General features: G+C 37.6%; 1 protein-coding gene across 6 annotated transcripts in view; it reads right to left on the reverse strand.

The window, feature by feature from the left end:
- Positions 1–1,030: 1,030 nt before the first annotated feature.
- LOC123746537 (beta-1,4-mannosyltransferase egh) overlaps positions 1,031–23,226 on the reverse strand; it is a 98,592-nt gene continuing 76,396 nt past the window's right edge. For 4 of the 6 annotated variants that reach the window (XM_045728111.2, XM_045728110.2, XM_045728107.2 and 1 more), the window contains 6 exons: positions 20,701–20,918; positions 18,253–18,501; positions 17,029–17,229; positions 15,724–15,879; positions 14,011–14,229; positions 6,162–13,097 (listed from right to left, as the gene is read on the reverse strand). In XM_045728111.2, the coding sequence (XP_045584067.1) occupies positions 12,732–13,097; positions 14,011–14,229; positions 15,724–15,879; positions 17,029–17,229; positions 18,253–18,501; positions 20,701–20,913 (1,404 nt within the window). In that variant the 5' untranslated portion in view covers positions 20,914–20,918 and the 3' untranslated portion in view covers positions 6,162–12,731. Of the gene's footprint in view, positions 1,289–6,161; positions 13,098–14,010; positions 14,230–15,723; positions 15,880–17,028; positions 17,230–18,252; positions 18,502–20,700; positions 20,919–21,652; positions 21,804–23,226 lie in introns of those variants that run through there. The other 2 variants (XM_045728109.2, XM_069318237.1) reach the window with 2 other exon arrangements.

Below are 23,226 nucleotides of genomic sequence, written 5' to 3' on the forward strand. Positions count from 1 at the left end.
ACTACAAATCCTAGGAATCCTATTACATATCCTACGATATGTAGGATATATAGATATCCTAAATATCATGGGATATATCGATATCACAGAATATGTAGCATTATATATACTACATATTCTTGGATATATATTTCCCAGATATCCTAGGATATCTAGCATAATCTAATATATATGCACGATATGTAAGATATCCTAGAATATCAACATATCGTAGCATATCCTACGATATGTACATCTATATTAGAGGATATCTACATATACATATCCTAGGATATGTAGGATATCTATATTAAAGGATATCTAGATATACATATCCTAGGATATGTAGGATATCTATATTAGAATATCCTAGCTATATATTACATTATACATCTAATATATATATAGCATATTTTTCCTTTATATATCTATGATAATTATTCTCGATATATATCTACGATTTTATCATATATATATATATTTCTAATTATCTAAATTATATATACACTATATATATACTGCATTCTAAATATATATATATATATATATATATATATATATATATATATATATATATATATATATATATATATACACAGATGTATATATATGTATATATTTATCTATCATTGTCCCTCTTACGGTTGTGCATATCTTTGTTGAATGTCCGGACTGTCCCTCGATAGTATCCTTGGTGAATCGGATGCCTTTCATGTTATGCGCTTTTGTTTTCGTATTGAAATCCTTACTGATATTTAGCGCCTTTGGAATAGGTCGTACTTTTAAAGGTGATACATAACCTCCCTGGCTTGGTGCCTTCTTTTGATAATTACTTCATACTTGCATAAATGATCTACCAGAAGGAATATATACTTGTATGGCCATGTTTGTGGATGATGCAGACGATTGTCAGGCCCTTTAAATTGATCAAATAAGTGTTTGAACTACATGCATTGTGAAATATTGAAGAAATGACTTTTGTGATTATAATTCGATTATGCAGCAGTTGTATGGTGCCAATATCTTCAAAAGCACTTCGTGAAACTGCACAAGGTGCAATGGCCTCCTAAAAACAACAAAAACCCTTTCTGATCAGGGGGAGAAAGATACTGGCAGTATGGGGCTTTAAATTTATTGATTTGCGAGGGCAGCGGCGGGGGCAGGCGGAGTGAGGGCAGAGCCCCTCTGAGCCCCCGTATTTATACGGCCCCAAACTGCCCGCGCAACGCCGCGGGACGCGCTGCGCAAATGTTTCTTTCTCCCCCATCAGAAACATCCCCGCTTTGCGAAGCAGTGGCCATTTCTGGAACTGAAAAACAAGAGGTACAACGAGAATCATTAAATATGGCACAACTAGACTAAAATAAAAGGTGATAGAATACTTACAATACTACTAAAACACTTGCAAAGTAATAAAAGGCATTGACAAACATTAAATCCTGAAACTTGAAACTTGAGAACACATTTTGAAACAAATTTCTTTTACGACCGACTTTACGATTATTGCCCTTACAGCATTCTACTTGGAGGTAAGTAATTATCAAAAGAAGGCACCAAACCGGGAAGGCTATGTAGCACCATCAAATACCAAACATGACAATACGACAACAGAAACTCATAAGGCGAACGATACAAAAAGTATCCGATTCACAAAGAATTCCATCGAGGGACGAGCGACTGCAAGGGATGGTCGGTAAACAAGACAAACGCTCGTCCGGGAAGTCAGCACATTCAATAAGAATATGCACCACTTTAAGAGGGACAATGCAATTTGGACAATAAGGAGCAGGGCGCCGCTCCATTAAGTGACCGTGAGTTAAGCGAGTAGGACCAATTCGCAACCTCACAACACCTGTTTCCACATCCACGGTTACAGTGGTAGGAGGACGGTCAGGACGACACACTACTCTTAACAGTACGCAGTTTGTTACCAGTAACAGAACCTAAACAAGCCTGCCAACGGCTAAGGACGGAGGAATGAATAACTGAATAAAACTCGGAATCAAAAATACCTTTACGAGAGATGGGACAAGAGTGGACAGCTTCTCTAGCGGCACCATCTGTACGCTCAATTAAAGACACCAATATGGCTGGGAACCCAACAAAACTCAACTGACTTAAATTTACTATGAACAAGAAACAACCAATGCTGGATCTCGACAACCACTGGATGAACCCGATTAAAGGACTCGAGAGCCATGAGGGCACTATGAGAGTCAAAAACAACTACAAAGCAACATTGACAACGAGAAACCAGGAGACCAAGAGCATAGAGAATAGCATAAAGTTCAACTGTGATGATCCTATCTCCAGAGGTAAGCGGCACATAGAATTGCAATAAAAAAAAAATCACAGTAGCCTACACCGTCTGCAGACTTACACCCATCATTGAAAATGGAAACGGAGCGGGAGTGAGGAAGGTGTTCAAGGAAAAGGCGTTTTAGAACCGTAGGTGGGGTAAAAGCTTTAGTGATGCCGGTTAAGGATGTACAAAACTCCGGAAGGGGGACTCTCCACTGGGGCAAAGAAGGAACAACACGAGCAAAAATATGAACAATACGAACCGAAAGATAATCCTGTAAGCCAGATAACAGAACAGAAAGAGGGGTGTGATGAAGAGGAACAGGAATCACAGGACGGCCAAAAGTTAAAGCAGTACAAACGCGAGAGGAAGGATGTTGCAAGGACCGCGCAAGATAGCAAAGGCAGTAACGATCACAGCGGTCCTAGAGAGATAGGAAGCCAGTTTCAACATACAAGCTAAGGACGGGAGTCGAACGAAACGCACCAGAACTGAGGCGCAACCCAATATGGTGCAAAGCATCAAGACGGCGAAGAGTAGGAGGAGAACACCACGAGTAAGCAGGGCAACCATAATCCAGTTTAGACAGGACGAGAGAGGTATGTAAAACGAGGAGAATCCGCTTATCCGCTCCCCAAGAAGTATGGGAAACATCTCAAGGAGGCCAAGGGCCATAGAGCATTCAACTCGGAGGTAAGAGATATAGGGCGACCAACACAAACGAGTGTCAAAAATCAATCCCAAAAGCTTAGCACAATCATTGTACACAATGGCGTGACCATAAAGCGACAAAGAAGGACGAAGAACAACATTCTTCCGAGTAAAAGTCATAGCATAAGTCTTAGACGTTGAGAACCTGAAGCCATGATCGGTGGCCCAACACGACACGATATCAATCGCAAGTTGATGCCAGCGTTGAAGGAGAGGCGAATCATCACCCTGACAGCGAAGGGTAAGATCGTCGACAGACAGCGGAGAAGACACCAGAAGGAAGAGAGGAAAGAAGACCATTGAGGGCAACCACAAAAAGAGTAGTGCTCAGAACACTACCCTGGGGCACAACTTCGTACTGCTGAAAACAGCCAGAGAGAGCGATACCAAGCCTCACCCAAAAGGAACGACGAGAAACGAACCTTTGGAGAAAGAGGGAGATTACCAAATAGGCCAAAAGAATGAAGTTTGGACAGAATATGACATCGCAAGTGGTGTCGTAAGACTTCTCCAGGTCAAAAAGGACGGCAACAACGGAGGTCTTCACAGCAAACGCACTACAAATATAGACCTCCAACTTCACTAATACATCAATCGTGCTGCATCACTTGTGAAAGCCAAATTGTGAATGTGAGGTGGTAGTGATTGTGTTCTAAGAACCACATCAGACAGACATTGATCATACGTTCAAAAAATTCGCACATACAACTTGTTGCATCAATGGAGCTGAAGTCCTTAGGGAATATCCTTAAGAGAACCTGGCTTCCGAATAAGAAGATTAACTGTCTCAAGCCAGTCCTCGAAGACTGATAACGACTTCCACATACGGTTATAAATATTCACTAAATACTGAAATGAGCACGGAGATAACAAAACATCTCTTAACGAATGTCATACAAGCCCGCTGCCGTTGAACCGCACAGGGTCAGGGCAGACTAGAGTTCAGACAAAGAGAAGGGATCGTTACAGGAGCTGGAAATGTGTGCGAATATAACAGACAAGATTCAAGAAGGTCCTTCCGAGTAAGGAAAGTGGGAGGAAAATGAGAACTGGAACTAACACTTGACAAGTGTGAACCCTGTTCGGATACAATTAACACCTCCCCCCCCCCCAACAGAACCACAGCAGTGAAGGACTGACAAGATATCTGAAACAAACTTACTCACTATCTTATGGATTTTCTTCAAGATCTGAGAGAGATGATGTCAACCGTTATGATGAACACACAAGATTTCCATCTCTCACACTTAGCCATATGGATAGCCCTATGGGCCACCGCACTGCCTTCTGAAACAAATTAAAACAATCACGCATTCGCTGCCGTTTCTTCCAGGCCGCACGCTTACAACTCTCACCTCGAGTACAGTTTGAATTCCACCAGGTAACACACTTCCATGTGCCACGGGGGTTGAGCAAGCAACAGAAGGCAACGTTGAACAGTATGAAAGAGGAGAGAGGGGTCAAGGGAGAGATCATGAAGACTAGTGTGGAGGGTTAGTAGATAACAGTCACCCTTGGCAAACTGCTACCTAGGGAAGGAGGGGAAGAAGGTGACAAAGATGGAAACAATTACCAGTTATGGAGATCATCAAGAACCTGCCATGTAGAATACAAATAAAAACAAGACGAGCAGAGCAAAAGATCAAACACAGGAAATGGTGTGAGCGCACGAGTCAATATAACTGGTTCACCACAATTCAAAAAAGAGAGAAAAAGAAAGAGAGGACAAATAGTTCAAGGTGGCGCCCTCACATTTTTGTCAGCACATCACCCCAGAGGACATGCCAACAGTTAAAAATCACACAAAAGGGACATGCCAACAGTTAAAAATCACACAAAAGGAGCATGGGCTCTGGTAAGGAGTGCAACAGGTGTTTAAAATCACGAAGAGACAGTAACATTTGGGGGAACATAAATGGAACAGTGTGCCATTTTCTCAAAGATATGGACAGGAAAGACATTTGAAACAATTTTTTCCGTGTTAAAGTAGTTAACAAATGCAATGCATTAGTCTGTGATGTCATGGAGTCTGCCACCATACACAGGTTCAAATGTTGATATGATACGAGCCCAATAGCCTCAGAAATCTGTACACCACTCGAGAGGTGAGACCAGAGAGTCGAAACTCAACCCACAACAACAACTAGGCGAGTATAGTATTATATATAAAAACAAAAAAAAACTAAAACCACACGAGTTGGGAGGAATCATGTGTATTCGAGTGCGGAAGTTATGGTGCCGAGCTCCCCCAGTATGACCTCAGGGGAAGAAGGGGTTAAAAGGCTACGTTGCTACAATGAGAGATGCAGCCTCTCCAGGTGACGAGGTGCTCACCACTGGGGGGCTTGGTGCTCGTCCCTGACAAGAAAGTGGGAGGGACGTGGAGAGGGTCAGTCGGCAGTCAACAGATGAGCCTGGTCTGGGGCCTATGGAGCCCGATCTTACATCATTGGCCAACTCGGGGTCCTGGTCGCCCACCCCATGAAGCTTTGCAAGAGAAGTCAAGTCAGACTGCTATTCATACAGCATTATTTTCAAAAGTCTAGGTCTCAGAGCCAAGGGATGCCACCTACCAGGGCAGCTAGGGAAGCATAACATTTGCCAGTGCAGGAGGAGAGACGATGGGGGGGGGGGGGGGTGTCGTTCCCAGCAGTGCTTCTTGTTTTTAATGAGAGTCCTACTGTACCGTATATTCTCTCACACTGGTGCAAAAACCCCTTTCTTCCTATTGCCCCAGTCTGGCCACCTAACCATCCACCAAGGGTGAGCCCCTCCAGCGGAAAGTCCGTTGACCCGATCAAGATTTCCACGAGTGAGTACCTTAGCACGCACAACACCCAGAGAGGGCACCAAGTCAATCCTCACTGGCCTCAAAAAAAAAAAATTAAAAAAAAAGAGTCAAATGTGAGCACTCTCTCAACAAGAAACAATTCTGGAAGGGTAACGTACAACAAAGATATTCTCTCTTATAGGTACAGTATATTTTTTTATAATCATGTATTCATTAGTTTATTGGGGACCACAGATTTCCCAGCCTGCTACCTTCCTTTGATTAGGGTGTTAGACAACCCACACCAGCCAGCGTACGTGAGCACCCCCCACCACAACAAGGCAGCATCCATGATGGACAGGAGATAAAGATTAAAGGTAATTAGAACTGCCAACCACACTATTTATTCAAAAAATTTATTATCAACCAGTTTCCTGAATACAACTAATTTAATAAATACGTTGCAGGCAGCTCTGCAACTTTTAATAAATAAATTATACAGTAATTCCAAAGAAAAATCATCTATCACATTACTGTACTTATTTCAATACTGAGTAATCAGTCTACTGTGCTTCAATTCTTGTGACCTATATTCACTGTTCTGCTACACAAAGTAGCTAAATGATAATAAATTACCACATCTCTCTTTAGCCAGTGCTTATTTAAATTTGGGAGGCGTGCAATATTCATTAAGTACGGACAGTATACATCTATTGCATCCTCTATGATTAAGTGTGAATTAAACCTTTTTGGTCAACATGTACCAGAACCATGTACTCTTATATTGGCACAAACAATTCTACAACTCAATGTATAAATATGCTACATACACTTCAAATTATAGGGTTGGTAAAGTACACCACCTGTGACCATCTTTGGTATGTGAGTAACGTATTGTGTGTATGTGCACCAAGCTTCTTTCCACTTCATATTGTTGGAAAATTGTCCCACAATCTCTTTAAACCTCAAATTGACTGTCAAAGCTTTTAAAACATATTTCTTTTATTTTTCAACATACTATTGTATTATAAAGCCAACATTACGAATAATCTACAAACAACACCGTTTAAAACAAAGAGCGAGCAGCAGCACCTTACGAATTTTGTAAACTCATTCCCTAATTAGAAAATAATCAACATTCAAACTAAACAACTTTTATTCTTGTAATTGAATACCCCATAAACTACTGTAATCCATTATTTTATAACGTCAAATTTCTGCATTCGAATACCCTTAAGAAATGTTGTTCCTAAATTTTAAACCTTTAAAGCACATTGTATTTAGAAAAGTTTATGTTTACATTTCAACACCTCAATCACAATAATTACAAAGTGAACCATGACCTTGTTTCAAACATACACTTTGCACACTATCATCCACAGTAAACAATGGTAGTATAATTTAATTTTCAATACAAAAACCAAACCAAGCTGGGGACACTTACTTTCCATCTTCACACGTAATCAATAGTATAGATGTTGTTAACAGTATTGGAGAAAGATAATGTGCCGTTTGTGAGAATCACCTAACATTAATAATCCCTCGAGAGGTAAACTGCTACTTAAGCCAGACACCTCTGCCCTTTAGAAAGTACTGTAACATTATAAACAGTCAATGAAGAGCATCTTTAATGTTAACAATAATGTCACTTATTATTTGGATTACTCCTTCCACTTCCATTATTTCAAATATATTTGCACAGCAAAATACATTAAACAATTTCTTGTGTTAACACCTTACCTTGCAATTTCACTTATATTTATTTTTCACATTATTTATGCTAACATTCATAAAATCCCTCCTGACAAAACCAATAATTTCTTCTTGCCACTTCTCTACACACACTCATTCTCTAACAATCAAATTAACCTAGTGGTAAATTTGAATTATTTTTTACTACATCGAGATCACTTTTGCTTGACTTACCAATAACATGGATATTGCCCATTTTCTTACTTTACCAAAAATGTATTACCAATAATCTTATGGATCTTTATAACAATTCCTTTAAGGATTTTGTTTTGTAGGCACTAGGTCACAATGTTCATTTATAGCTTCATAATTCTTAATACAAATTATATCCCTTTAAAATTGTGGGTTTTTTGGGGGGGTTTATAAATAACCAGTAATTAACAAGGCTACTGGTACACTCACAATGATGAATGTTTTAATCTTATAACAGTCTGCAGGATACCGACATGTTCAGATGCCGTCAATTCTGGTCCCACTATGTGTATTATGCACAAAACTTGTAAATTTCTATACACACGACTTTTCAGTTGGAAACATATACATGTTAATACAACTATGAAATAAGTGCAAAACAAAACTATACATCATACTATGCCTTCAAAAAATCAAAAGGTAAAATTTTTTATTTCTAAGTTTGCATACCTAAAAAAAATTCCACTGCAGTGTTAATAATCTCCAACACAGCACAAAACACAAGATAACATAGCTTATTTTCTCCTCAAACACAAATTATGGCTATCACATTGCAAATTATTATTATTTTATCATTGTCTCAACGTAATTTTATAACTCATGATTTTTATTGAGTAAATGCGATGCTCATGATCCACAAGTTGTGTTAAACCTCTCAACAAAAAGATATTACTGTACTTTCAATTCTGAGGCAGTGGTTCTTGTCAAATAACACAAGTGTTTATGAATAACATGATCATTTCAACATTTTCACTGCCCATATTTACACAATTATACTGTGTATCTAGAGTGACATGAAATAATATTTACATGCTACACAAGTTTTTCTTATATCCAAAGGACAATGCATTCTTATCAAATCTTGCCTCTACAGTCTGTAACTAAATAGTATCGTGCTCAAGGCAATAATGATTCAAGGCACTGCCCTACATTTTTTACCACTATTATGAAACTTAAATGTATCACCCTAATCAAACACAAAATCTTATTTTGAAAAATTAGCTTTAATTTATTCATTGTGTTTAATTTTTGTATTATTTATTTCAAAATAATTGTGCAAAAAAACAAACATTTACAATTAACACACACTCGGTTTGACTGTACATATTCAAAGGCATAATCACTCGACACACAAAATCAATACAAGAAACTGCATCATTAGACATGCTATGATGTACATCTCGATTTGGAAATGATAACTATCAACCCATCCTCAGCTTTATTTACATATAACCATCAATTCACCAATGTGTCTCAAATATTATACTGTCAATCTTGATAGCTGTTGCAACATTATGTAAACTGTGTCTTACATTTCACTCATTTCTCAAGACAATCGACTTGAGAATGGTCCAGGACGGACCAAAACGTCGTCGTCCCTTCAACTTCTAGTGTGTGGTCTGGTCAACTTACATTTCAATAAATGAGAATTTGTAATATAAAATACTAGTGTCAAGTTGGTCTTACACTTAAGCAAACATAAACCTATCACAAGTATTACACAGCTGCCTTCTGCTACTACTGCTGTTAATGTTCCCGATTGAAGACTGGAAAAATATTTCAGTATGATTTGACTGGCTATTATAGGAATACCAATGCTACTACCTATATACACATTCACAAGGCATGGAACTCCAACATTTCACTGGCTCTCAACTTTTGAGGTACAGTTGTTTACAACAATGAACAGAACACACTATCAAAACATTGCCGCAATCAGTTTTATTTGTCAACACAAGACAAAACTAAATAGGATGAAGTCTTTGGTTAAGACCATAACTTCCAATTATTCTTAGGAGTAAACATATACACAATAACAAATATCTTAAGTTTACAGTTGACATCACAACCAGATGAACAAAACGGATCATCACTACCGTCAATGACAAACACACAACACACACACAGCTTCGCACTTTTTTTTTTCTCACTCCTGGTAGCAAATACCTTCCTGGTCTGTTAAATGGCACTGCCATGTACTATTCTTACACTAACTCTCACTTGCGTCATAACTCATTCACACCCATTCATGATTTGTCTCACTGTATGTCATACCTAATAACTACTTGCCTAATAAATCAAATATCACTTAAAACTGGTTTTTATTTCTATAATTTTAACTGTAGTGATGAGCAACTTTGGTTTATTTTCATCTATAACTTTGCAACCTAACCCAAATACACGTATGCAAATTATTCAATGCTGCTCTGCTGAACTAGTAAAACCTAGGCATAGATTTCTTTGTAATTCATGTTATCAATTTCAGATTAATATTTTTAAAGGTGAACTAATTTTAATATTTTATTGCATATATTATCATTCTGGCTGTTAGCGAAATGGTCTTGCCTAGTAGGGCGGTTCTAACTTTTAAGTACGACGTTATATTTATATGTATACAGACGACCACGTCCTTTCTGGATACCTTGGAACTGAGGCGGAACGAATATCTCATTGTCTCTCGATACATGGCTACTCGTCCAGAAATTCTATGGGACAAAATCAACATTTTGATAGGGAAAATTCTTCTTTTTATATTTTGTACTCATGAATGTGATATTTTCTGCGTGTTGGTGTTAGCATCAGTGTGCATCGCAAGTGGGTGTGGGTGTTAGTGGTCATGTGCATACTCACAAGTGAGTGACAGTTTTGGGAGTGGGGTGGATTTGTGTGTTGGTGTATGGGTAATGTATTACCATGCAGGTGTGGGTATTAGCATGCTAGTGTAGATATCAGTGTGTGAGTGCCTGTATATTCGTGTCGCCATGTATGGCTGTCAGAGTGTGGGCATAATCAAGTAAAGAATGTGAGGAAATGGTGTCGTTAGGATTTTCGCGGGTCTTACACGTACTCCGTGAACTACAGATGTCGTTAGGAATTTCGCGGCTCTTACACGTACTCTCTGAACTACAGGTGGACAAAACTGGTACATAAGATTCACACTCACATTAACCCTAACTGGGGAAGGTTTATTATGGATAGTGAGGGTCAGAGGTGGTTCAGTTCCTTAATCCTGTTATAATATGCAAACAACAGAATACATTTATTCAGTATTTGGTGGGTTACTTATTCATTCAAATACTGTATTTAAAAGATAATAACATGGGTTTTGATAAAATATCAGGCTTATATGATGTTACAGCACATGTTAACACTTGTATGAGGTGAATTTGGCTAGTCTCTCTCCCAATAAACTGCTTACACTTCCAGTTTATCTAGACTGACATTCTATCTAGAATGACATACTATCTAACCAGATGTTCTTTCAAGCCTGATAAGGTACTCTCATATCTTGAAGTACTTTTACCACTCCCACACTCCACTTTATCACACATTTTTATTCAGACCACTTGCTTTGTCTCATCAGTTTATTCCAATTTTTTTTATAAATACTCAAAACTAACAGCCACAGCCAGATAGGTGTCCAGAAAGTCTATAGCCTTCTGTAATTTTTATATTTTTATATTATCTATGTCTGTCTATCTATATATACTGTATGTATGTATATAATATATATATATATATATTTTTATATTTATTACACACACACACTGTATTTTTATATATCCAGTACTAATACCACTCCCCCACTCAAACCCACACACAAAGTCATAAGTTCAACTTTCATGGTATCGTGCTCCAGCAAACACTGCTTATGGTATCACACAATGGATATTTAAAAAATGTTCTCGCCTTGTTTACAAATATATTTTATGCGACATAGTAGTTATCTTCACTGATGTACAGTATAACATTACTAACATTTCTTCCAACCACTCATGATCCATTAACAACAGACATTAACGTAACACTCGTCTCTCAATATCATTCGTACAAAAACATTTGCTCTATGAACATTAAACACAATGAAATGAGAAATCTAGGTGAAACTACAACATATTAACACGTAACAAAAAATATAGACAACACTAAATATAATAAATTATATCATTGACATTGGCTTTCAACTATCTGCTATGTGAACAAATTGCAAGTTGAGAAAGACAGAAGACAATGCCCTGGCACTGGGAAATATTGCTGCCCTATATATCAGCTGGTTATTAGAATTTTCCATTGGCAGTGAATGGTATCACAACGGTGGGGATAGGTAAAGCATGCGCGCTCCACCATCACATGCCGACACTGCACGGGGTCTAACGTGTGCAAACACACACCTTATTTGGCAATTATTATTTGCATTGAATAACCAGTCTATGCTTTAGTAGTATGTGTGTGTATATGTATGTGTATATATATATATATTAAATTATGTATATATATCTACATACTGTATATGAGAATCATAAGGTCAACGACGACTCTGCTTCAGCAACTCTATTTTGATTTCTGCCTGATTATAAGCTTTCGTTGTTTACCACTGCTACATACTACTCGCACCTCGTCATGTCCACACACTTGCAAAATTGCTACAGGACTTTACAAAGATCACATCCCTGAGCATATTTCAAATACTAACTGGCAGCACCTCAAATAGAGCACTAGTAATCATATCTTTACCACATTTATGATTAGATTCAAACCTGTCAATGTTTTTGCACTCACTCATTTTAAATATCAGCACTTCCCCACATCCCATCAGCAAAAAGTCACATGTGCACGAAAGGCTCTTAAGACAAATATATATTATTTGGCATATCATTATCCCAAATTTTAAGCAAACATTTTGAGAATACTGCACAAGTATTTGTTTATGTCCATATAAAGAAACCCACACAACACTAATGCAACAAGATGCATTTGGTATATACTGTACATCTACAAGAAGCGTATGCACCAAGCTTTAATCAAAACGGTGTGTACTTCATTGCATGCTGAATTACTTTTTATTTTAATTATCTTGTATCACTGCTTTCCCCATCAAGAGCACCTGCTGCTGCCAACACACACACACCATTACTTTACAGTGTCAGAAGGCCTGGTGTCGTGGCACTAGGTAGTGGTCAATCGCAGCAAGGGAAGGGAAAGGGCGGGAAGCTGACATGACTAGGCAGACAAAGCCCACTGGATTTAAACTGTATTAACAACTTTATCAGGAGCCCCCGTCAACTTGTTGACAATGTAAAATTTGTGCTTGTTTCCAACTAATCCACGAATCACAGCAATATTTTCAACCAAGAAATTAAATGGCATTGTTATGAGCGCACCAGCCATGCACATAGCCATCCGTAACCATCCAACTCTGTCGACTCGGAATGACTTTATCACCCCAAATATGTACATGTAAAAATTTACACCGCCAACAAATGCCGCAATTACATTAAGAACACCAGGAACAGGAACTGGAAATATGGTGCTAAGTATTACAGATGCCAGAGCCAACGGCATCGTGACCCAAGAGTAGAGAGAGATTGCCAGAAGCCATTTTGTGCTCACCTGTAAACCAATGATACATTAGTTGCCAACTCTATGCCAATATATTTCATCATCATCGATTATTTAATGTTGTAATTAAGTCCGTAACAAACATCCTTTCTCCCACCGTATGATTAAACAAGTTTTATTATACAAGATTTTGTTGCAAATGCAAAATGTTATGTTATTATAAGCAAGTTAGCATTTAAAGTATGATTTCATTGTGTGTATAAAAATTTTATTTTTTAGATACATTATTTTTAAGACTAAAAGCCAAACAATGGTCATTTTCAAAACACTTATATTCACATGAATCTACATAGTGTTTGGAGAGATATATTATCCAGATTTTAAAGTTGCCACTGGTTACTGTATTCCCATTTATGTCAATTACAGGTTTTAAGTCTTATAATACACATCCTAAACAGTACAAGTATATGAAAATATATTTTAGTTTCATAATTTTGGATATTTTTACATTATTTGTTTATTCTGCCATATCACAAGCTTGAACATACAGTTAAAAAGAATTAAAAACCACCAAAGAAGCACTAAAATAAACAATACTTTTTTGTTCCTGAGGTAGCAAGTGTTAATTTCCGATTGCTTATGCCTTTAAAATACATTCAGAAAATGGTTATTATTCCCCTCAAACTTTCCTTTGACACCTCAAAAAAGACAGCTTTAAGGCATCAGCAAGACATCTTCCACAAGTTGTCTGAGGAAAAGATCAAAGCAATGTTTGCAGACAATATTAGCAATTTTCAAAACTGCGTTTTTGAGCCATAGGCACTCGAACAAAGGCACCAGGAACAAAAAAATATTGTGTTATTTATTGGTTATTATCAAATTTGAAAGTAACCCTTGAAATATAACATTTCAGCAAAAGGGATTCACACAATGCCAAATTTAATAAGTGATGGTTTCTACGTACCGGTATGTGTGGACTGTGGACCACTAGGAGAATGCCTTGCAGCCATCTCTTCCGTTGTTGCAAAAAGTCATATATAGTAAATGGGGACTTTTCCCACATTTCTCCTTCAATAAAATCAAACGAGTAGCCTTCCCTAAGGGCTACCATGCCAAAATAGTTATCTTCGGCTACACTTCCATCAGGCCCGTGGTCAAAAGTTACACGTCGCTCAGCACCAGTCTGAAATGAGTAGTGTAGACATTTATATTGTAAACATTACAGCTAAAAATATCCACAACATCAATTTAAATTGTAGACATTTTAACACATCTTAAATCACCAAAACTTGTTTTTTTCATTTTATATCCACCCACAATTGTAAACAAAGAAATGACAACAGGACCAGAATGACAGTTTTGGTTCATCCTAGATTATTATCGAGTAATGTAAAGACAGAAGACAAAGCAATATAAGGGATATTGTCCATTACCATTCATTTTCCTTGACAATTAACAACAATTATGTATATTTTTAAGTACTGTTTAGAGGCAAGTAACAAAGAGATTTTCATCATTAGACTGTACTTCTTGTTAGACATCCCCTTAGTTTGAAGTCAATCACAAAGAAGTGCAAGGTTTCATACCCAGGTCTGGCCTTGCTCAAGGCACATATTTCAATACCGTTTGCACACAAAGTTCGACTAATAATTTTCACACCAACATTGTGAGAGCATTTTTGCAAGTGCAATTGAAGTACTTTCAGTTAGCTATGTACAGTTTATCTAGCTGTACAGTTTCAGTCTTATTATTCGGTCATAAACTTCATAAAACTCATTACTGATTTACATAACTTTCCAGACCAGCCAGTATATATATTGTTTACATTTTACACATGATTCAGGTCCAGGTAATGCTGCACAGCTACTGGCCAACACTTGTGATTTCATAATGCGTTCTATTACAATATGCTCGGAAATATTTTACAAACTCGCGAGTAACCGTCACCTTGTCCTCCCGTTACTTACCATTATGACCAGGGTTGGTATTTATAAATGTTTTGATAAGGTTTGAGCTTTAATGATGCTAAAAAACAAAAATTGTAAAGGAACACACTGTGAATTCATGAGTATTGGCCAGTAAATGTCCAGCATATCTTGGACCTGAATCATTTGTAAAATGTAAACGACTTGCTGGTTTGGAAAGTTTTTATGTAAATCGATGATTAAGTTGTAAGCAGTCTTTTGTGTTTATTTGGGGACCTTAGACATAGAATAGTGAAGCATTTGTCTGGTAGTGCAGGTACCAGGGGCCAGATTCACGAAAGCACTTACGAACCTGTACATCTTTTTTCAATCTTTGACGACTTTGTTTACAATTATTAAACAGTTAATGAGCTCCGAAGCACCAGGAGGCTGTATATAACAACAACAACAGTTGAATGGGAAGTTTTCGTGCTTGTAAACTGTTTAATAAATGTAACTAAAGCCGTCAAAGATTGAGGAAAGATGGACACGTTCGTAAGTGCTTTCGTGAATCTGGCCCCAGCAGTCCAGGTTTAATATTACATTTTACCATTTCACTTCCCGGCCATAACACTTGCCTACAGTACATAAAGTACTGTTACTAATCCAAATAATGTATAGATTTTCACAAACACTAACTTTCTTCTGTTACATTGAACAACAAATTTGAAGAGCAATTATTGTTTTAAAACTATAATAAATATTGTATCTACCTGTGTGACAACGTAGGATCCTTTCCAACCAAAGAGCGGTTTGTGAAACACCTTGAACTGGAACCTGAGTTTCCCCATATCATCCGACACTCTAAAGCTGTCGGCCAGAGTGGTGAACCAATTTTGTATGTTTTCATTTGCATATGTAATCAACCCCTGCCAAATATAAAATAAATATTACAAAATGAACTAATAATTATATAATGCATAGATTAGTAAAATAACTATTTACCCAAAGGCCCCGATCAAGTGGCTTGGACACGAATTGTGTCGAGGGTCTTCTCGTTATTCCAAAGTAATATTTCCAGTTGTATCTTGAAGTGAAGAACATCCCAGGAGAGTATGTGCTAGCCCTGGAAACACAAACCGAAACTGTCTCTATTTTCCGCTTTTTACAACTTGCAATAAAGTAGTTACATCTTCGCTTAACGTGTTTATGACGTATTAGAACGTTGTTACAACTTACTATATTGGTTGCTATAACTGGTTAGGAGGTGTTAAAACTTGTTCGAACGTTGTACCAACGTCGTAGTTTCGGTGTGTGTTTGGCGGGAGACTTCCTCTCCCTGCTACAGCACTAGAGACAGTAACCACAACATAAACACAAGTAAAGCAGAGAGAAATGCCAAGCAGAAGTAGTGTGGTGAGCGAGAAGAGAAACTAAGGATTACATGAGCCTTCCATATAATACCTTAACAGTACAATAATATGGTATTAATATCTTCATTATGGGCATGGAGGGAATCCATGTTCCACACTACACAAGTATTCAGCATATAAATGATGTGAAAAGACTTAAGAATCAAAGTGTCATCACACATTCGACATCAGCCAACAAACATACTCGTCTTCAACATCCCAATAACCATCCAAGCAAAAACTACAACATACCACTACTAGCATACCTCTACCACAGTACTAACATTCCTCAGTCACCACCTAGGTTATTTTCTTCAGCAAGTTTTTAAAGTAATACAAATTTTGGATATGTACAATTTTGTCATGTCTGGTAACATAATCCAATGATATTTTTCCCCACATTTTAATTCATTAAACATACATTTATATAACACCATTTTCTAGGGTCTACTGTATATAATGATATATATAAGGGAGACATCAAACTAGTCAAAATAAATCCATATACGTACAGTACATACAAATACTTCAACATTCAAGACCATGCTGCCATTGAATATGATTGTGTCATATTCCTCTTAACTCAATATGCTCTCAAATTAAATTAACTTAAATAATTTTTTTAGCAAATGGCATCGATTCAAAGTTAAGACAAAGATTACCAACCTGACCAAACTGATGTCTGCCCTCAATTACAAAATTGAGAATTCCCCGGATGGCAGAATCAGTCACCAACGTTTCCTCATCAAGATGGACAATCCAGTCGGTGTCAAGCAAAATATTGACATCTTCCTCTAGGCAATATTGTAGAGCTCGGGCTTTGAACAATGCCCCACTCTTTGGACGGTAACTGGAGGGGACTACCACCTGTAATTAAAGAATAAAATATAGGTGTCAATTCCTGTCCAAGAAAATACAGAACACTCTGGGATCGAAAGCCATCCCCAAAGGTATGGGTATATCACATTCTTGTTGTTTCATTGTACTATTCCTCTTTAGCATTTTTATTTTGGTTTGTATTTGCACAACTGAAAGCTTCAAATTCACTGTATGACAATGATATCTTGAGGTTATCTTGAGATGATTTCGCGGCTTTAGTGTCCCCGCGGCCCGGTCCTCGACCAGGCCTCCACCCCCAGGAAGCACCTTGTGACAGCTGACTAACACCCAGGTACCTATTTTACTGCTAGGTAACAGGGGCATAGGGTGAAAGAAACTCTGCCCATTGTTTCTCGCCGGCGCCTGGGATCGAACCCAGGACCACAGGATCACAAGTCCAGCGTGCTGTCCGCTCGGCCGACCGGTTACACGATAGTACTGTAGTAATATTACTGTATACGAGTTGTGATAAATGAGATGAGCAATTACAATTGAGAAGAATAGGTTACAGTAATTCTGAAAGTCCTGGTTGAAGTGTCTCCGAAGGTCACTGCGCAAGTAACCTTTATAATGCCAAGAATGTGTGGAAAAATATCATGAGATGATAGAAAAAATATACAGTATATTAAAACATATCTAAATCTACACAACCACATTCTTGCATATATCCTTCTTTGCCCTTGAAATGGATACATCTTAAAAAAATTTGACTTATGGTATACATACCACCCTAAGATGCTTTAGCTACTTTGCAACATTCGAAACGCCTGCAGGGTACACAGCATTCCCAATCGGTATTAAAGCACTCAAATAAACATTCATCTTAAAAAGTGGCAATTTTGGGGCGACATTTCTCCTATACCCTGAGCATGGGCATTAACAATATAGAAAACAAAAAACTTGTTTACATTTTTGTCTTTGTGTGGGTGTACATATAAATAATGCTTGCTTATCTTATACACATTGCAAGGCTTAAAGATCACGAACAGTGACCAAGTAACAAGTACACACCTGTCTAACTCTCTGATTTTCAGGTAAATCAATCTTCTTGTCTGTGACAACCTCAATCATGAACTTCTCCAAGCCAACCCTCAGGCACGTTGTAAGATTGCGGTTGACATTCTGCCTAACAAGGTCAGGATAGTCGCCTCGCGTTACCACTCTGAGGCAGAGAAAAGGTGCCAGAAGAGGTGAGCCTTTCAGCTTGGCACGTTCAGGAAAGGCATTAAAGCATATAAGACCCAAGAGGTTAAAAACGGCCTGGAAAAAACAAAAGAAAAGTATCGTATGAAAATTTACATTCTATTAAAAATGCTTCAATACATATTTGTCATAACATCATTAACCCTTAAATAGTTTGGCAATTTCAAAGTCCTACAGTGGTGTGTGTATGACAACAAATAATTAACAAAACTAATGTAAAAAAATTAACAATTTCCATATGGCAAATTGAGCACAAGAGGTAATCAAAGATAGCCATTGGAGCCATGTAAGGCTTAAATACAACTATAATACTTCACTTACTCTAATATATATTATGTGCGTGGCGAGAGAGAGATTAAAATCAAATTCAATATAGAATAAATAGGACCTTAATATACTCAATGGATTCCTTAGCACTTTACTAGTCCATCCCTAAAACTAAAACATTCAACTCTTACATATACAGTTTGACAGAGCGACATTAAATACAATTGTGCTTGTATACATGCACATTAATAGGCTTTCAGATCTGCATAAGGGTATTTATGTTGACCCCTTTACATGTGGGTTAAGAATGATACTCTTCATCAGCTTACCACATTCAAAGATTTTTTTTGTGGAAGTTTGCAGGTAGATGTGAGGCATCTGTAAGACAAGGTCATGATTTTCCAAACTGTCATTAAAAAGCATTAAATGGATAAAAATGTTAAAGAAAATATTAACTACTTTTGTTGACCAGACCACACACTAGAAGGTGAAGGGACGACGACGTTTCGGTCCATCCTGGACCATTCTTAAGTCGATCGACTTGAGAATGGTCCAGGACGGACCGAAACGTCGGCATCCCTTCACCTTCTAGTGTGTGGTCTGGTCAACTTACTTTAGCCACGTTATTCTGACTCACCGCCTGCATTAACTACTTTTCCCTGTTTTCAGAAGTTCAACTGAACTCTTAACCCTTACAATATGAATATCATCACAAATCATCACCTTCGGCCCAAAACGCTATCCGTCTTAGTGCCTTTGCAAGAGTGTATGAACACCGATATTATGTTCTCACAACCCAATGTAACTTCTTGTACATACATAAGTAAATAAATGTAGCTTCCCAGGGTAACGTGATTAATGTGTGTTCATTTTAGTCATCACCCAGTTCTTATATAATTAATGGTTATTATACATCTATGTACAGTATATAGATGAAATGGACTAAACCTAGTCACTTGAGCAAATTTCAACTATTATTTTTATTTGATTGCTATTGATTAGGTTATTCTGGTACAATAATCAAGGCAATTTTTGTCAAATCAGATTTTGGCATTTCCCACCAATGTTAAATTCTATTTCTTTACAACATTACAAGACAGAAAAACAGTAAAGGAGTTGGTTTCAAGACACTTCCTCGCACTTTAGGCCAGAAACTTATTTACATGCAATAAAGGTGTTCAGACAGTATATTATATTATATTATAGGCCTACATAGAGTACTCAATCACTTCACTAATCAAAACTTATTTACATGCAATAAAGGTGTTCAGACAGTATATTATATTATAGGCCTACATAGAGTATTCAATCACCGCTTTTGCCAATTATGTGTAAACTTAATAATGAAGTTTAATAATCTCTGAAAGTTTAACATGCAAGTGTCATACTTGTTGACCTTGTATATATAATTAAACAGAAGATTACAGGGATTATTGCCCCAAATTATTAAAGTTTTGGACTAAATACTTAACATTTACTAACAAGCCACAAAACTATAGTGTTTGCAGTGAGAACAAATTCTGCAGTGCAAAGTGATCAATCTACAGTACACAGTGTAACATCTATAGACCCCTTGAACTGACATGCTGGGGTTCAAACAACATTGCATTCATATTACTCTATGTCTAAGGAGAGCAATGAGAGCCGTAATGGTGGAAGGAGCATTCACAATTACAAAAATGCTGTACCTAGTTAAATTATGGCTGCAAATGTGAAAACTATGACTTTCAGTGCTAGAACCTGCAATACACCTCATTATTTACATCTATACGGCTATAATGCGGCTATATACATACTCTATATACGGCTATACGGCTTATAGCCGTTTACGGCTATAAACATAATTGAAACTTGCCACCCTAGAGGTAGTGGCGTGAGATTACGTGCAAGGGGTCAACAGTACACATAGTAAGGTCTAGCCAATACAGGCCAGTAACAACACTCACTCAAAACTGCTCTTGATGCATGTGAGTGGAGGACAAACAGTACCTGAGGCAACGCCAATAAAGGGAGTAGTCTGAGGAGCTGGAAGAGAAGGGTGACTAGAGGAGGATATGATACAGAAGTGGGAGGGTCTCCCCACAAGCCCCCTGCTCCCACTTCAAAAAGCAGCACCACTGTGATGAAGAGAGACACATGGGCTACATGTTTGGTGAGGTGCAGAGTCTCCGAGAAGGCCGAGCTCAACCGACTCACCACCATCGTGCCTGGGGAAACACACACATTAAGTAAATTCTTTCAACTGGAAATAATCTTTAATATGATTTATAAATTGTAGAATAATATAAAATAATTTATCACAAAACAATTACTGTAGTTTAGAAAACACACCATTTCCCTTAAACATTAAATTAACAGGCAAACAATTTCCTAAGTAATTATACCCAGAGAAGCTATGATAAACGTATCTCATTATTGTAAAAATCTTGTTTTCAAATTATCTAATGCAGTACATATACAAGCTCTTCCTTTTTCCCATCATTACTTTTCCTATTGTAAATAACTAAATCAACCGTCTATTTTTCTTTATACACAATAAATGAACAACATCATAACTTTGTCTAAGTAAAATGTAAGGCTTTTAATGTGGAGTTCCCATTGAAAACGTTACATTGTTTATCAAAATGTTTCTGCACGTAAGGTTAGTTATTCAATGGATGAAGTAAGACCACAGTTTCTCCTCCAAGTACTCTTCTCTCTACCCACTTCAAATGCATTCTACACTGATGCTCCATACACCCACATAATTCTCTATCTTCCAACCTATATTTTTTCTTTTTCCTCTCTCTCTCTCATCACTTTTCTGCACTTAAACTTTCAATAACATTTATCTATACAACATACAGCACACCTAAATCATTTATGCTTTCCCAGCTTTATTTTTTCAACCCTTACATTAATTTCATATATTGTACCCTTCTTACAGTACTATGCCTCTCACCGATATTCATCTCTGCGCTATTCTTGCCACCATGTGGTGGGCCCAGAGATCAACGTCCTCATGGCCCGTTCTTTGACCAGGCTTCCTGGTTGGTGGTCTGGTCAACCCGGGTGTTAGATGCATGTGGCTCGCAGCCTGACATATGAATCACAACCTAGTTGATGTGTGTGTTTATCAATTTCCTGTTTGAGTACAATGAGAGATCAGCCAGTTATGCCTCTTATGTTTAGAGGAAGAGTGCTGAAAAAGACTTGAGCCTTTCATGTTGAAAGAATAGTCTCTCAGTGTACTTACTGCATATCTGCTTTTCAACAAAGCTATTTTGCCCTTCCTGCCATATCTCCTGCAATATTTTTCAAGTGGAAATTATTATGCATCACTTGTCTGCACTCTAGAGAATACAGCTTTTTAACATTTTAAATGGTCCCAATAACTTAGATGTTATATTGAATGGATTCAGGCAGTTAGAGATCTTCAGACATTCTCCAGCTTTGAATGAGGCAGTTAGTGTGCAGCAATAGTCCGACCTAAAGGGCATTAGTGTCTTAATCCGTATCATTGGTCTGGAAGAGTTTCTGTTATCCAACCTGTCACTTTTCTTGTAGTTGTGACATTTACTTTAATGTGTTCTTTAAAAGTAAGGTCATCAGACAAGATTATTCCCAAATCTTTTACAGTACAGGTATATTGCTTTTTCCTTCCAAGATGTGATTCAACTCCAATTTGTGTGGTTTTACGTTTCGATATTTATGTTTTTCTATATCGCAGGAGCTGCGACTTTTCATTAATTAAACATGTTATTTTCTGTAATCTTTGGAGCACCTGATTTACTGAACATCAATATAGAGGTTTGTCAGGTCTTTCACTTCCCCTCTTATATCCCTCTTCCCTCTCTCACATGCCTCTATCCCTCTTCCCTCTCACCCCACTTCCCCTATCTCCTCCCAACTCTTCCTTCCTTCCTTCTACTGTCTACTCGTGAAATCCCAGCATCAACTGCAAAGAATGATGTGACCTATAGTTTGCGTCCTTGTTTATGTCCAGTATGAGAAGGAGAAAAAGTACTAGAGTAAGTACTCTAGTACTTACTCTAGTACTTTTACTCTACACAGTTCCCTGAAGAATTGAGCAAAACTCAGTCTCCCAGGGTACCGTGTAGACTATTAAACTCAAGGATGGGAGTGAGAGGGTAGAAAATATTTTAAAAATCTGGCTTCCTGCTTTGACAGCAATTCCTTTGGTGTGCATTTTGTTTGCAAATAACCCATGGTAACACTGGCTCAAATTTTTGCAAAACTTGTGTATATTGTATCGGTGCTTCTCTTATCTTCCATGGCATCCAAGGGCATGTCACAGTGATCTAGCAATTCTCAGAGGCAGGAGTGCTCTATTTTGAGCCCAATTTTCCTAGGGTTATGTAGATGATATGATGACATGATGTTTAACATCATGTTACAAACATCAAACAACATGATGTTTAACAGTGATAAATTCCAGGTACTCGGGTACAGTAAAAATGAGGACATTAAACACAATACAGGGGACAAAGCACAATCAGATGTGCCCATAGGAGG

Source organism: Procambarus clarkii, chromosome 90 (genome assembly GCF_040958095.1).
Source record: "Procambarus clarkii isolate CNS0578487 chromosome 90, FALCON_Pclarkii_2.0, whole genome shotgun sequence".
Classification (NCBI taxonomy): Eukaryota; Metazoa; Arthropoda; class Malacostraca; order Decapoda; family Cambaridae; genus Procambarus; species Procambarus clarkii.